Here is a 13865-nt window from a genome sequence, read left to right as displayed (position 1 = left end):
CAGCCAACTAGAAACCCAGTAAGAACAGGAAACAAGGCATGACAAGGAGGACAGAACAGAAAGAAAACACTGAGGAGAAACCCAAGAACTAGAGCCCTGTAAGTCCTGGTGACTACTGGGATTTGGCCCCGGGGGAGGGAGAGTGGGGAGTATCGAGGGGAGGGGAGAGAGGGATCCAAGATTCATCCATTCCTGCCAAGCATTTCTCCAGGCACTGAAGACTATGTGGTGAACAAAACAAGGATGTTATGCAAATGGAAGTACAATTCAAGCAAAGAAACCAGACAAAACAAAGAGTAAATCAATAAGTACGTTATTATCAGAGGGTGAGAAGGGCTCATAGTGGTAAGCCTAGTGTAGTAGGAATGTAAAGAGGGAGGAAGAAGAATAGGAAATCAGGTAGAGACAAACAGAAGAGAGATCATATGTACCGTCTTATGGACCCCAGTTAAGAATATGGAATTTATTCTAAGTACAAAGAGGATCTGGTGGGTAGTTTAGGAAGGGAAGTCCCAGGGTTTGATTTGTATGTAGAAAGGATCACTTTGGTTGCTGTGTGAGGAATAAACTGTAGAAGAGTAAGTCTGGAATCAGGCTAGTTGGGGAGCCACTGTAGTGGGCCAATGGAAAGGAGCCTAGCTGGACCTAAGAGATAGCAATACAGACAAAGTAGACAAACTTGAGATTCAGTTTAGCAGTAGAGCTGACAGGACCTGGCGATGGCCTGGATCTGCAGAGGTAAGATAAACGAAGGATGATGTGCCATTATTACATTACAGTTATTAGCTGAGAGAACTCCATCCTTCTCTATCCCGCTCTGTGGTGCTGGAGCAGGGAATCCGTACACTCCATTTCTGTTTTGTGAGCTGGCCCTATAAGGACAGAGTACGAGGCTGGGGGAGGAAGAAGGGTCTCAATCCTTCCTTTCTGCTTCCTGTGGACTTGCTTGTATTCTCAAGAAGTCACCCCAGAAGGCTTCTTCATCCCTATACAAGCACTGTGTCTTCATAGGAGCAGATGAATACAGATGGCAGTTTTTCCAAACTTTGGAGAACCCACTTCGTCACAGGTCCACCCACCTCGGCCTTCACTAGGAGACATCAGAAGCATGGGGCTGTGCCTCCTCAGAGGATGGAGTTTCAGCTCCACAAAGACTTTCTTCTCAAGCTTATTACTTCCAAACTTTTCTTCCTGTTCAGGAACAAGACAAGGATGCCCACTCTCACTACTGTTATTTAACATACTAGTAGAAGTCCTAGCCAGGTTCATTAGGCAAGAAAAAGAAATAAAAGGCATCCAACTTGAAACAAAATAAGTAAAACTGTCACTATTTACAGATGACATGAAATTATACACAGAAAAATCTTGATTCCACCAAAAACCGATTAGAACTAAAATTCACAAAAGTTACAGAACACAAAATCTACATACAAAAATCAGCTGTGTTTCTATATACTAATACCAAGAGAAATTACAAAAACGATTCTGTTCACAATTACATCAAGAAGAATAAAATGCCAAGGGATAAATTTAACCAAGGAAGTAAAATATGCACTTGACAACTGTAAGACCCTGATAAAAGAAACTGAAGATAACACAGATTAATGGAAAGATATTCTGTGTCTATGAAATGGAAGACTTAGCACTATTAAAATGTCCATATACCCAGAGCAATCTACAGATTCAAAGCAATCCCTATCAGGAGTCCAAAGGCATTTCCACAGAACTAGAAACAACTATACTAAAATTTGTACGGAACAACAAAAGGCCCCCAATAGCCAAAGCAATCCTGAGAAATAAGAAAAAAGATGGAGGCATCAAACTTCATTTCAAACCATATCACAAAGCTAGAGTAATCAAAACGGTATAGTGTTAGTATAAAAATGGAAACATGGATCAGTAAAACAAAATATAGAATCCAGGGATCCCTGGGTGGCGCAGCGGTTTGGCGCCTGCCTTTGGCCCAGGGCACGATCCTGGAGATCCGGGATCGAATCCCACGTCAGGCTCCTGGTGCATGGAGCCTGCTTCTCCCTCTGCCTGTGTCTCTGCCTCTCTCTCTCACTGTGTTCCTATCATAAATAAATAAAAAATTTAAAAAAAAATAGAATCCAGAAATAAATCCACACATATACCGTCAATTAATTTATGACAAAGGCATCAAGAATATACAATGGAGAATCGGCAGTCTCTTCAATAAATGGTGTTGGGAAAACTAGATAGAAACATGCAAAAGAATGAAACTAGAACCTTATACCATATACAAATCAACTCAAAATGGATTAAAGTCTTGAACATAATAATGCCTGGAACCATAACACTACCTGAAGAAAACATAGGGGATAAGCTCCCAACACTGATCTTTACAACAATTTACCGGATTTGACATCAAAAGAAAAGGCAACAAAAGCAAAATTGTGTAAGTGGTACTGCATAAAACTATAAAACGCTTCTATACAGCAAAGGAAACAAACCATCAATATAATGAAAAGGCAACCTATGGACTAAGAGAAAATATTTGCAACTATCTGATACAAGGTTAACATAAAAACTATACAAAGAACTCATTCAACTCAATAGTAAAAACAAAACAAAACAAAACAAAACAAAACAAATAGCCAACAGGTACCTGAAAAGGTTTCCCACATCACTTATCATGAGTAAAATGCAAATCAAAACCACAGTGAAACATCACCTCACACATTGCTAGGATAGCCATCCTCAAAAATACAAGAAATAACAAGTGTGGGAGAAAAAAGAACCCAGGTGAACTACTGGTAGCAATGTAAATTTGTGTAGCCACTATGAAAAACAATAGTGTGGGGCACCTAGGTCGCTTAGTTGGTTAAGCATCCAACTCTTATTTCTGCTCAGATCATGATCTCAGAGTCATGAGATGGAGCCCCATATGGGCTCTGAGCTCAGCGGGGAGTCTGCATCTCTCCTTCTCTCTGTGCCCCTCCCTCCACTCTGGCTAGAGCATGTTCTCTCTAAAATAAATTAGAAATCTTTAAAAAAAAGAAAAAACAAACAAACAATATAGAGGTTCCTCAAAAATTAAAAAATAAAACTACCATATGACCCAACAATTCCACTCCTGGGTATTTATCCAAAGAAACAAAACCACTATCTTGAAAAGATAGCTATGCCTGGGGGTGCCTGGATGGCTTATTGTTTAGGTATCTGGCCTTTGGCTCAGGTTATGATCCCAGGATCCTGAGATCAAGCCTCACATTGAGCCCCCCGTCTCTGATTCTGCTTTTCCTTCTCCCTTTCCCTCTCCCTTTCCCTCTGTGTACTCTCTCTCTCAAATAAACAATTAAATCTTAAAAAAAAAAAAAAAAAAAAAAGGTACGACCATAGTGAATACCTATTCAGTGCTTAACATTTAAAAAAAGAAAAAAGTATCTACTCCTCTATGTTCACTGGAGCATTATGCATAACAGCCAAGGCATGGAAACAACCTAAGCATGCACTGATGCATGGTTAAAGAAAATGTGGTACGTATATATACATACACCCACAACGGAATATTATTTGGCCTTAAAAAATAAGGAAATTCTGCTATTGGCAACAACATGGATGAAACTTGAGAGCATAATGCTAAGTGATATAAGTCAGATAGAGAAAGATAACCACTATATGATCTCACTTATATGTGGAATCTTTAAAAAGAAAAACAACCCAAAATACTGAAAACACACTGGTGGTTGCCAGAGGTGAGGCACAGAGGTGGGCAAAATGGGTGAAAGGAGTCAAAAGGTCAAACTTCTAGTTACACAACTATTTTATATAACTAAGAGTAATACAAGGTTGTATGTCAATTACAGCTCTATTAAACATTTTTTTTAAATGGGTACACATTTCCAATAAACTAAATCTGTAGTTGAAGAGGAAGAGAACTAGATATAGAACCACTGATGACGACTAGCAGCTAATTTACAGAGGCAATGCAAGTTATGCTAACACACAAGCGACAGTTCTCATCCTAAGTGATCAACTACTAAGGCTAGAAATATAGGGCAAGGGTGAGAAACTGGATATTTTCAGTAGCTACCAGGCAACAACTCTTTGGAATAGTCTAAATAACATGGTGGGGTCTCTAGTAAAAAAGACAGTATATATCCTGCCTAAGACATGTAAATCAAAATTTTAAAAAATACCTAATGCCCCCAAATAATTCTGAAAGTAGAAAACTGTGTCTTCAGGCCATGAGTCCACCATGCCTGAAGTAGTGTAAGAAAAGACGAAAACAGATTAGAACCATGGGGAACACTTAGGGTGGCAGCAAAGGAAGGAGAACAAGGCAGAGAGAATGGAAAGGAAACACATGAAAAGCCTCCATCACAGAAACCCAGGGAGGAACAAGTGGCCAAGAGAGAGATAAATGCAGGAAATGCTCCTCCTGCTCCAGAAAGTGGGAAAAGGAATGCAGATGAACCCCCTGGATTAAGCCCATGGGGAGATAGATAGGAGACCAAGGTCACCTCTGAGCAGAGTGGTGAAGGCAGAAGGGACTCAGTGAATTCAGAAAGGAAGGAAGGTGAGAAACAGATGGTAAGTTTAGAGGATGAGGTGAAAGGAAGAACAGAAACAGGACAACACCATAAAGGGGTGAGAAAGGTCTATTCTCAAAAGGCCTATTTCAGTTTCTCTCTTTGTTTTAGGGAATCGTAAAATTCAGGAGGTGAGCCTGTGTGGTTCAGTTGGTTGAGGGTCTGACTCTTGATTTTGGCTCAAGACATGATCTCAAGGTTTTGAGACAGAGCCCAGTGATGTGATCCGGGCTCAGGGTAGTTTGCTTCTCCCTCTCCTTCCACTCCTCCCCCTACTCGCTCACTCAATCTCTCTCTCAAATTAAATAAATAAATAAAAACTTAAAAAAAAAAGATGCAGGAGTGAAGACTTTGACAGAGTGAGATCTTAAGCAGGCAGGAAAGGATGAAGTGGGAGGAGTCATGGTAACACTTATAATAAATGGTCTCTTTTGTCTTACGAAGAAAAAACAAGTCACTAATGTTTGGAAGGGGAAAGAGGGCAACATCCAGACCTGCTGGCACCTATTTTCTGGGAACTGAGAGGCATCTGCAAGTAGGAGTTAGGACCTAACGAGAAGTGAGAAGTTAAAGGCATGAAAAGCTTGCTGGGAGGAATGCTAACAGGAGACAAATCAGGAACAAGTCGAAGGACAGCAGTCTGATGGCAGCTGACCTGAGGTGTAAATTAATGCAGCTGTAAAAATTCTTCCCACCAGTGTTTAATACTGAAACAGCAGGAACGGGGGAATAGAGGCCTGGAAGAGTCCAGAAGCACAGTCTGGCACAGGGCCTGAGGCAGGTAAAATGCCAGGCAATCCAGGAGAAACAGAAGTGGCAAGAGCAGAGTCTGAAAGGAGGCTAGAGTGACTGTCAGGTAATGTCTCAAGCCCTGCTCAAATGCAATGAGGGATTAGAGGGGACCCCAGGGGACCATCTGCATGTGAAAGCAGGTTCAGAAAGAAATGAGGTTGAAAATCATGAACAGGATTGCTTAAAGCTTAAGGTTGTTTTGCACAGAACAAGTCTGAGTGATCTGCTTCCAGCTATGACTGCAGGATTATGTTGGAGGAGTACAGAACTAGGTTCCTAAAATACCTGCCCCAGTCCCCCACACTGTAACCCCAAGGTGGTACTTGGGTATTGACCAGGAAGTGGAGGCTGGAGACTGAATGATGACTAAAGAAGACAACTCTGAAGCAGATACAAATTCCTCACTGAATGTAAGGGAGAACCTGGTGTCAGGAAATCTTTACGGCTAAATGTGGAAGCTAATCATGTTGCTGAGAAACATGCATTTCAAGGGATAATGGCAATAAGACTAAGCACTCCTGTGAGAGAAGTAAAGAGATTAAAGACTCAGCCTCTCCATTTTCCTTATAAGGCAAGAGAAAATGAGCAACAGCTAGCTGATGAAATAATTTTAACAGAAGCAGGGATTTCCATCATGTGAGTAAGAAAACAGTCTCTAGCATCAAGGAGTATTCTAGATACATCACACATACCGGGTCTGAAATCATGTCCCCAGTGGCTACAACAGTGAACTTCATCCACAGCAATCCGGGTAAATCTCCTTGCTTCATAGGCTTTCTCTAGTCTTGACATGAACATTTTGCTCTTTGCGATTTTCTCTGGAGTCACATAAATTAGCTTTAGCTTGGAGTTCTTATTTATCATTTCAGCATGAACCCATTTCACATGCTCCTATTGGAAGCAAAAACAGACACAATGATGGAACTAAGCTGGCAGACTGGATACTAAGTGGTAAATGAAGAGGCACTTACTCAAAGCAACAGCCTTGGACTGTTTTAGCAGATGCTGAGTTCATTAAAACTGAGCCCATGTCCCAGTACTAAACTTCAGGGCAGCTGTAAATAGCATTTTATTTGTTTACTTGTATTCAAATGTTGATAAAAGAATAATCTCATTTGACAAAAAACAAAAAATAAAAGTGAAAACACCTGGGGCACCTGGGTGGCTCAGTCAGTTGGGTGTCTGACTCTTGATTTGGAGTCAGGTCGCAATCTCAGGATCATGGGATCGAGTCCTATGTCAGCTCTGCACTCAGTGCCAAGTCTGCTTATCCCTCTGTCTGCTCCCTCCCCACACCCAGTCAATCCCTGTTTCTCTCTCAAATAAATAAAATCTTTAAAACGAAATATCCCTGACTCTCCAGAACCTTCCAGTTCTGTAAATGGAAAAAGCAAGATTAAAGAAAAAAAATTGTACTCACATCCTATGAACTACTAGTAAAAGCAAATGAAAACTGGACTTGACCTTGACTTATCCTCTTTTCTTTCCAGTTTTTCAAACAGCAGTGATATGGCATGAATCTTTAATTATCTGCAACTTCTAGCTACTGTCATTACTATTACTTTCTTTTTCAGGGTTACGGAAATATAATAGAAAAAAGCAATGTTCTCCATGTTCATTCTGTTGAAGGAGAAAACAATTTGGACATGAGAGTTTAAATAAAACAGAAATAGATGGAGGAAACTAAAGGAACCTAGCTACCTGGAGATATGGCTGACACCAGGTCTGGGAGGAAATATGCAAGATGAGCAAGGAGTAACTTCTCATAAAGCAAGCTAGGAGTCAAAAACTATGCGGTGAAGAAAAAAGATTAAGAGGTGTTTACTGCCCAAAGACAGGACTATTTTGGCAAAATAAAGAATAACAGATTAAGATCTATCAAATATGTTAAATGTCCATAAGTTTATGATACTTAAAAAAAAAAAAGACCTTATTGATCACCTTTAGAGAATGGTAAAGGGAAAGAATTTTTAATATGGTGGTAGACAATATGTAAATGAACAAGCATGGTTGTGTCCCAATAAAACTTTATGGACACTGAAATCTAAATTTCATATAATTTTCACACTTCACAAAGCATTCTTTTTCCGATTTTTTTAAACCATTCAAATATATAAAAACTGAGGAGCACCTGGGTGGCTCAGTCAATTGAGTGTCCAACTCTTGGTTTCAGCCCAGGTCATGATCTCAGGATTGTGGAATCAAGCCCTGCATCAGGCTCCCCACTCAGCAAGGAGTTTGCTTCCCATTCCCTCCCCTCCTCCACCTCACATGCGTGTTCTAAAATAAATAAATCTTTAAAAAAAAAAAAATATATATATATGTATACACACACACGGACACACAAATACACACACACACACACATATATACACACACAAACCAAGCAACAAAGACTAGAAAGGAACAGAGACCACCACCAGAAACACCAACTTGACAGATAACACAATGACTCTAAGTTCATATCTTTTAATAATTACTCTGAGTGTAAATAGACTAAATGCTCCAATCAAGACACAGAGTATCAGAATGGATAAAAAAGTAAGACCCATTGAAATGCTGCCTACACGAGACTCATTTTAGAACTAAAGGCACCTGACTATTTAAAGTGAGGGGCAGGAGGGACCTGGGTGGATCAGCGGTCAAGCGCCTGCCTTTGGCTCAGGGCATGATCCTGGAGTCCCAGGATCGAGTCCCACAACAGGCTTCCTGCAATAGAGCCTGCTTCTCCCTCTGCCTGTGTTGTGTCTCTGTCTCTCTCTCTCTGTGTCTCTCACGAATAAATAAAATCTTTAAAAAAAATAAAATACAATAAAAATAAAGTGAGGGGCTGGAGAACCATCTAACATACTAACGGACATCAAAAGAAAGCCGGAGTAGCCATACATATATCAGACAAAGTAGATTTTAAACCAAAAATTGTAACAAGAGATGAAGAAGGACACTAATATCATAATTAAGGATTCTATTCATCAAGAAGATCTAATAATTGTAGATATTTATGGCCCCAACTTGGGAGCACCCAAATGTATGAATCAGTTAATAATAAACATAAAGAAATCCATTGATAATAGTATTAGAGGACATTAACACCCCACTTATAGATGATCTAAGCAGAAAATCAACAAGGACACAATGGCTCTGAATGACACACTGGACCAGATGGCTTTAACAGATATATTCAGAACTCTTCATTCTAAAGCAGCAAAATACATTCTTCTTTAGTGCACATGAACATTCTCCAGAATAGACCACATACTGGCTCACAAATCAGCCCTCAACAATTACAAAAAGACTGAGATCATACCATGCAGATTTTCAGATCATAGCATTATGAAACTTGAAGTTAACCACAAGAAAAAATTTGCAAAGACCACAAATACACAGAGATTAAAGAACATCCTACTAAAGAATAAATGGTTTAACCAGGAAATTAAAGAAGAAATCAAAAAGTACGTGGCGGCAGGGACACCTGGGTGGCTTAGTGGTTGAGTGTCTGTCTTTGGCTCAGGTCATGATCCCAGGGTCCTGGCATGGATGGAACTCCACATCAGGCTTCCTGCAGGAAGCCTGCTTCTTCCTCTGCCTAGGTCTCTGCCTCCCTCATGAATAAGTAAATAAAATCTTAAAAAAAAAAAAAAAAAAAACCACATGGAGGCAAATGAAAGTGAAAACTTGATGAATACTAGAACAGTTTAATGAAACTAAGAGCTAGTTCTTTGAAACAATAAATAAAATTGATAAACCTCTAGCCAGACTTGTAAAAACAAAAGAGAAAGGACCCAAAAAATAAAATCATGAATGAAAGAGAAGAGATCACAACCAACATCACAGAAATACAAATAATTTTAAGAGAATTTATGAAAAATTATAGGCCAACAAACTAGGCAATCTGGAAGAAATGGACAAATTCCTAGAAACATACAAACTATGAAAACTGAAACAGGAAGAAATAGAAAATTTGAACAGACCCATAACCAACAAAGAAATTAAATCAGTAATCAAATATCTCCCAATAAACAAAAGTCCAAGGACAGATGGCTTCTCAAGGGAATTCTACCAGACATTTAAAGAAAAGTTAGTAACTATTCTTCTCAAATTATTCCAAAAAATAGAAATGGAAGGAAAACTTCCAGACTCATTCTACAAGGCCAGCATGACCTTGATTCCAAAACCAAAGACCACCCCCCCAACTAAAAAGAAGAATTACAAATATCCCTGATGAATATGGATGCAAAAATTCTCAACAAGAAATTAGAAAATCAAATCCAACAGTGGATTAAAAGAATTATTCATCATGATCAAGTGGGATTTATTCCTGGGCTGCAGGAGTGTTAATACTTGCAAATCAATGTGATACTCCATTAATAAAAGAAAGGATAAGAACCATATGATCCTCTCAAGATGCAGAAAAAACATCTGCCAAAATATAGCATCCATTCTTAATAAAAAACCTGAACAAAGTAGGGATAGATGGAACATACCTCACTATTATAAAGGCCATATATGAAAGACCTACAACTAATATCATACTCAATAAGGAAAACCTGAGAGCTTATCCCTCTATGGTCAGGATCAAGATAGGGATGTCCACTCTCAGTATTATTCTTTAAGTACAGTAAGGGAAGTCCTAGCTTCAGTAATCAGACAACAAAGAAGAAATAAAGGCATCCAAATTGGCAAGGAAGAAGTCAAATTTTCACTATGTACAAGCGACAGGATACTCTTTGTAGGAAACCCAAGACTCCACCAAAAAATTGCTAGACTATACGAATTCAGCAAAGTTGCAGGATACAAAAGCAATGTACAAAAATCTGTTCCATTTCCATACACCAACAATGAAACAGCAGAAAAAGAAATCAAGGAATCAATCTCATTTACAATTGCACCAAAACCCATAAGATATCTAAGAATAAACCTAACCAAAGAGGTAAAGAATCTGTACTCTGAAAACTATGTAAGACTTACGAAAAAAATTGAAGAGGACACAAAGAAATGGGAAAAACTTTCCATGCTCTTGACTGTTCTTGGAGGAACGTTGTTAAAATGTCTATACTATTCAAAGCAATCTACACATTTAATGCAATCCATACCAAAATACCACCAGCATTTTTCCCAGAGCTAGAACAAATAATCTTAAAATTTGTATGGAACCACAAAAAAAACCTGAATAACCAAGTCAACCCTGAAAAAGAAAACCAAAGCTAGAGGCATCACAATTCCAGATTTCAAGCTATATTACAGAGCTGTAGTTAAGACAGTATGGTACTGGCACAAAAAAAGACATATAGATAAATGAAATAAAACAAAAAAACCAGAAATGGACCCACAGCTCAATGGTCAACTAATCTTCAACAAAGCAGAAAAGAATACCCAATGGAGAAAAGAGTCTCTTCAACAAATGAAATTAAGAAAACTGTACAGTAAAGAATGAAACTGGACCACTTCTTTACACCATACACAAATTCAAAACGGATGAAGGACCTAAATGTGAGACAGGAAACCATCAAAATCCTAGAGGAGAACACAGGCAGCAATCAACTAAAGCAACTTCTTATCTTACTAGGCATGTCACCACAGGCAAGGGAAACAAAAGGAAAAATGAACTATTGGGACTTCCTCAAGATAAAAAGCTTCTGCACAGCAAAGGAAACAATCAACAAAACTAAAAGGCAGCCTACAGAATGGGAGATGATATTTGCCAGTGATATATCTGATAAAGGGTTAGTATCTAAAATTTATAAAGAACCTACCAAGCTCAACACCCAAAAATCCAGTTAAGAAGTAGTCGGTTGACATAAACAGACATTTTTCCAAAGAAGACATCCAGATGGCTAACAGACACATGGAAAGATACTCAACGTCACTCACCATCAGGGAAATACAAATCAAAATCACAATGAGATATCACCCCCATCTGTCAGAATGGCTAAAATTAACAACACAAGCAACAATTATGTATTGGCAAGGATGTGGAGAAAGGGGAGCCTTCTTACACTGTTGGTGAGAATGCAAGCTGGTGCAGCTACTTTGGAAAAATGGTTTGAAGATTCCTCAAAAAGTTAAAAATAGAACTAGCCAACATTTGAGCAATTGTACTACTAGGTATTTACCCAAAGGATATAAAAATATAGATTCAAAGGAGTACATACACACTGTTTATAGCAGCACTATCAACAATAGCCAAACTATGGAAAGAGCCCAAATGTCTATCAACTGATGAATGGATAAAGAAGATGTGTGTGTGTGTGTGTGTGTGTGTGTGTGTGTGTGTGTGTGTGCGTACATAGATAATGGAATATTACTCAGCCATCAAAAAGAATGAAATCTTGCCATTTGCAAGGATGTAGATGAAGCCACAGGGTATTATACAAAGTGAAATAAGTCAGAGAAAGACAAATACCGTATGATTTCACTCATATATGGAATTTAAGAAACAAAACAGGTAACTGGGTGGCTCAGTCAGTTGAACATCTGACTCTTGGTTTCTAGTCAGGTCATGATCTCAGGGTTGTGGGATTGAGTCCCGCATCAAGCTCTGCACTCAGCAGGGAATCTGTTTGAGCCTTCTCTCTCTCCCTCTCTTTCCCCCCTGCCTCTCCTGCTGCTTGTGCACACTCACTCTCTCTCTAAAACAAATCTTTAAAAAATAAAAAGTAACAAAATAGATGAACATATGGAGGGGGAGAAAATGGGAAACAAACCATAAGAGACTCTTAATCAAAGAGAACAAACTGAAGGCTGATGGAGAGAGGTGGGTGGGGCATGGGCTAGGTGAGGGCTATAAGAAGGCATTTGTTATGGTGAGGACTGGGTGTTATATATATAAGTGACGAACCACTGAATTCTACTCCTAAAACCAGTATTGCACTCTATGTTAACTAACTACAATTTAAATAGACACATACACACTATTCTTAGTTCACAGACCTTATAAAAATAGGCAGTGGGCTAGAACTGGCCCATCAACCATAGTTTGCAACTCCAGATATGGTTATCAGTTTATAATTCTATAACCAATTCAATTGTAACCAAGGCTCCTACTGGAGTGAAGAGTTTAAATTTAAAAAAAAAAAAAAAAAAAGGCCACAGAAGCATACCTTAGAACTAGAAGCATTTAACATGGTAGCTGAAATTCCTAATTGTTTTAAAACCATTAACTGGTCTTCCATAAGAGAGATCAATGGGCAAATCACAAGGGTAAAACCTAAAAGAGAAAGTATCTACTTTAAATTTTATACACCTCCAGAATAAGTTTTGACCACTCACCTGAGGGCATCACAACATTGATATACTACCAATTTTTCATCCTCATTAATAAAAGAGATATTCTAAATAAATGCTCATTAGCCAAATAAGCAAATATTAGACAGAAATCTCTTTCCTTATTCAATACTATAAAAGTAAAAATAGATACCATTCTGAATTTTTACTTATTTTAACAATCAGTATTAATCATCTTAGCAAAATAATATAAATCAAGACAAATACTGCCCAGTTATATCAGGAGAAAGTTATTCCAAAGTTTTCCAAAGAAAATATAGAACCTGTATAATTACATATGATAGTTACATGAGTATTGCTCCACTTACTGAACCAGATTAATATATGCTGAGTAGAAATCAGTTAATAGTACACTGAATGAACTGCTGACAATACAGCCCGTTTCTCTTATTACTAAAATCGTGCACAGTTCTAAGAGTTATTCTACATTATTAGAATCACTGACTTTGTCTCTGGAGTTTGTCCCTTAAAATAACCTGAGACAGAGCAGACCAATTATAAAACACACTCAGGTTCAGCATTTATCAGGGTTTTATCATCTCAAATAGTCTCTCTGCTATATTTTCACATTCTCCTCAGTGGTACCTTCTCACTACATTTAAACATGGGCAAGTCTCTCTTATCTTTGAAACACCCTGGACAGCTAACTGAGGGCCCCTCTCCCTTTCCCTTCATACAATTCTTTCTAAAGAAGGTTCCATTCATTAGTTCCATTTCATCAACTCATCTTCCCTCTCTCTGCATTCCCATAGAAGTTCATTCTCCAAACGTACCCTATTTCGGTGAACAACTTCACCATGTGTCCCAGCCTAGAATTTGGACATCATTCTAGACTATCCCTTCTCCTACCACCCGACCTCCCCACACTCCCACCCTGTGTCCAATGAATACCAACTCCTACTGAATCTACCTCCTAATTGTTTCTAGAATTCCTCTATCTTCTAAAGCACAATTCTGACCAGTCTCTTACCTGTATAAAACCCTTCAATGGTTTCCCACTAATCTAAGGAAGTTTTTATACTATCTTTCAAGATTCTTTCCACAAGTCCTCCCCTCCGACTGCCTGCCACACTGAAATTCTTCCAGGTTACTGAAGACTCCCTATCATGCATGTTCTTACTTTTGGGCTCTCAGAAATACTGCTCCCCTGCATGAATACTCTTCCTTACTCCCCTGTCCTATCTTTGCCTTCTTACCCTTCAGCTTTTAGCTCAAATGCCACTTCCACAGGAC

General features: G+C 38.7%; 1 protein-coding gene across 10 annotated transcripts in view; it reads right to left on the bottom strand.

Moving 5' to 3' along the window:
- RECQL (RecQ like helicase) overlaps positions 1-13865 on the bottom strand; it is a 44859-nt gene that overhangs the window by 15446 nt on the left and 15548 nt on the right. For all 10 annotated transcript variants that reach the window (XM_072765851.1, XM_025995125.2, XM_072765856.1 and 7 more), the window contains 2 exons: positions 12449-12555; positions 6041-6239 (listed from right to left, as the gene is read on the bottom strand). In XM_072765851.1, coding sequence (XP_072621952.1) covers positions 6041-6239; positions 12449-12555 — 306 coding nt within the window. The remainder of the gene's footprint in view (positions 1-6040; positions 6240-12448; positions 12556-13865) is intronic.

This window comes from Vulpes vulpes, chromosome 8, assembly GCF_048418805.1.
Source record: "Vulpes vulpes isolate BD-2025 chromosome 8, VulVul3, whole genome shotgun sequence".
In the NCBI taxonomy this organism is placed as follows: domain Eukaryota; kingdom Metazoa; phylum Chordata; class Mammalia; order Carnivora; family Canidae; genus Vulpes; species Vulpes vulpes.
Note: the sequence above shows the minus strand (reverse complement) of the source record. Positions and strands in the feature narration are given on the sequence as shown.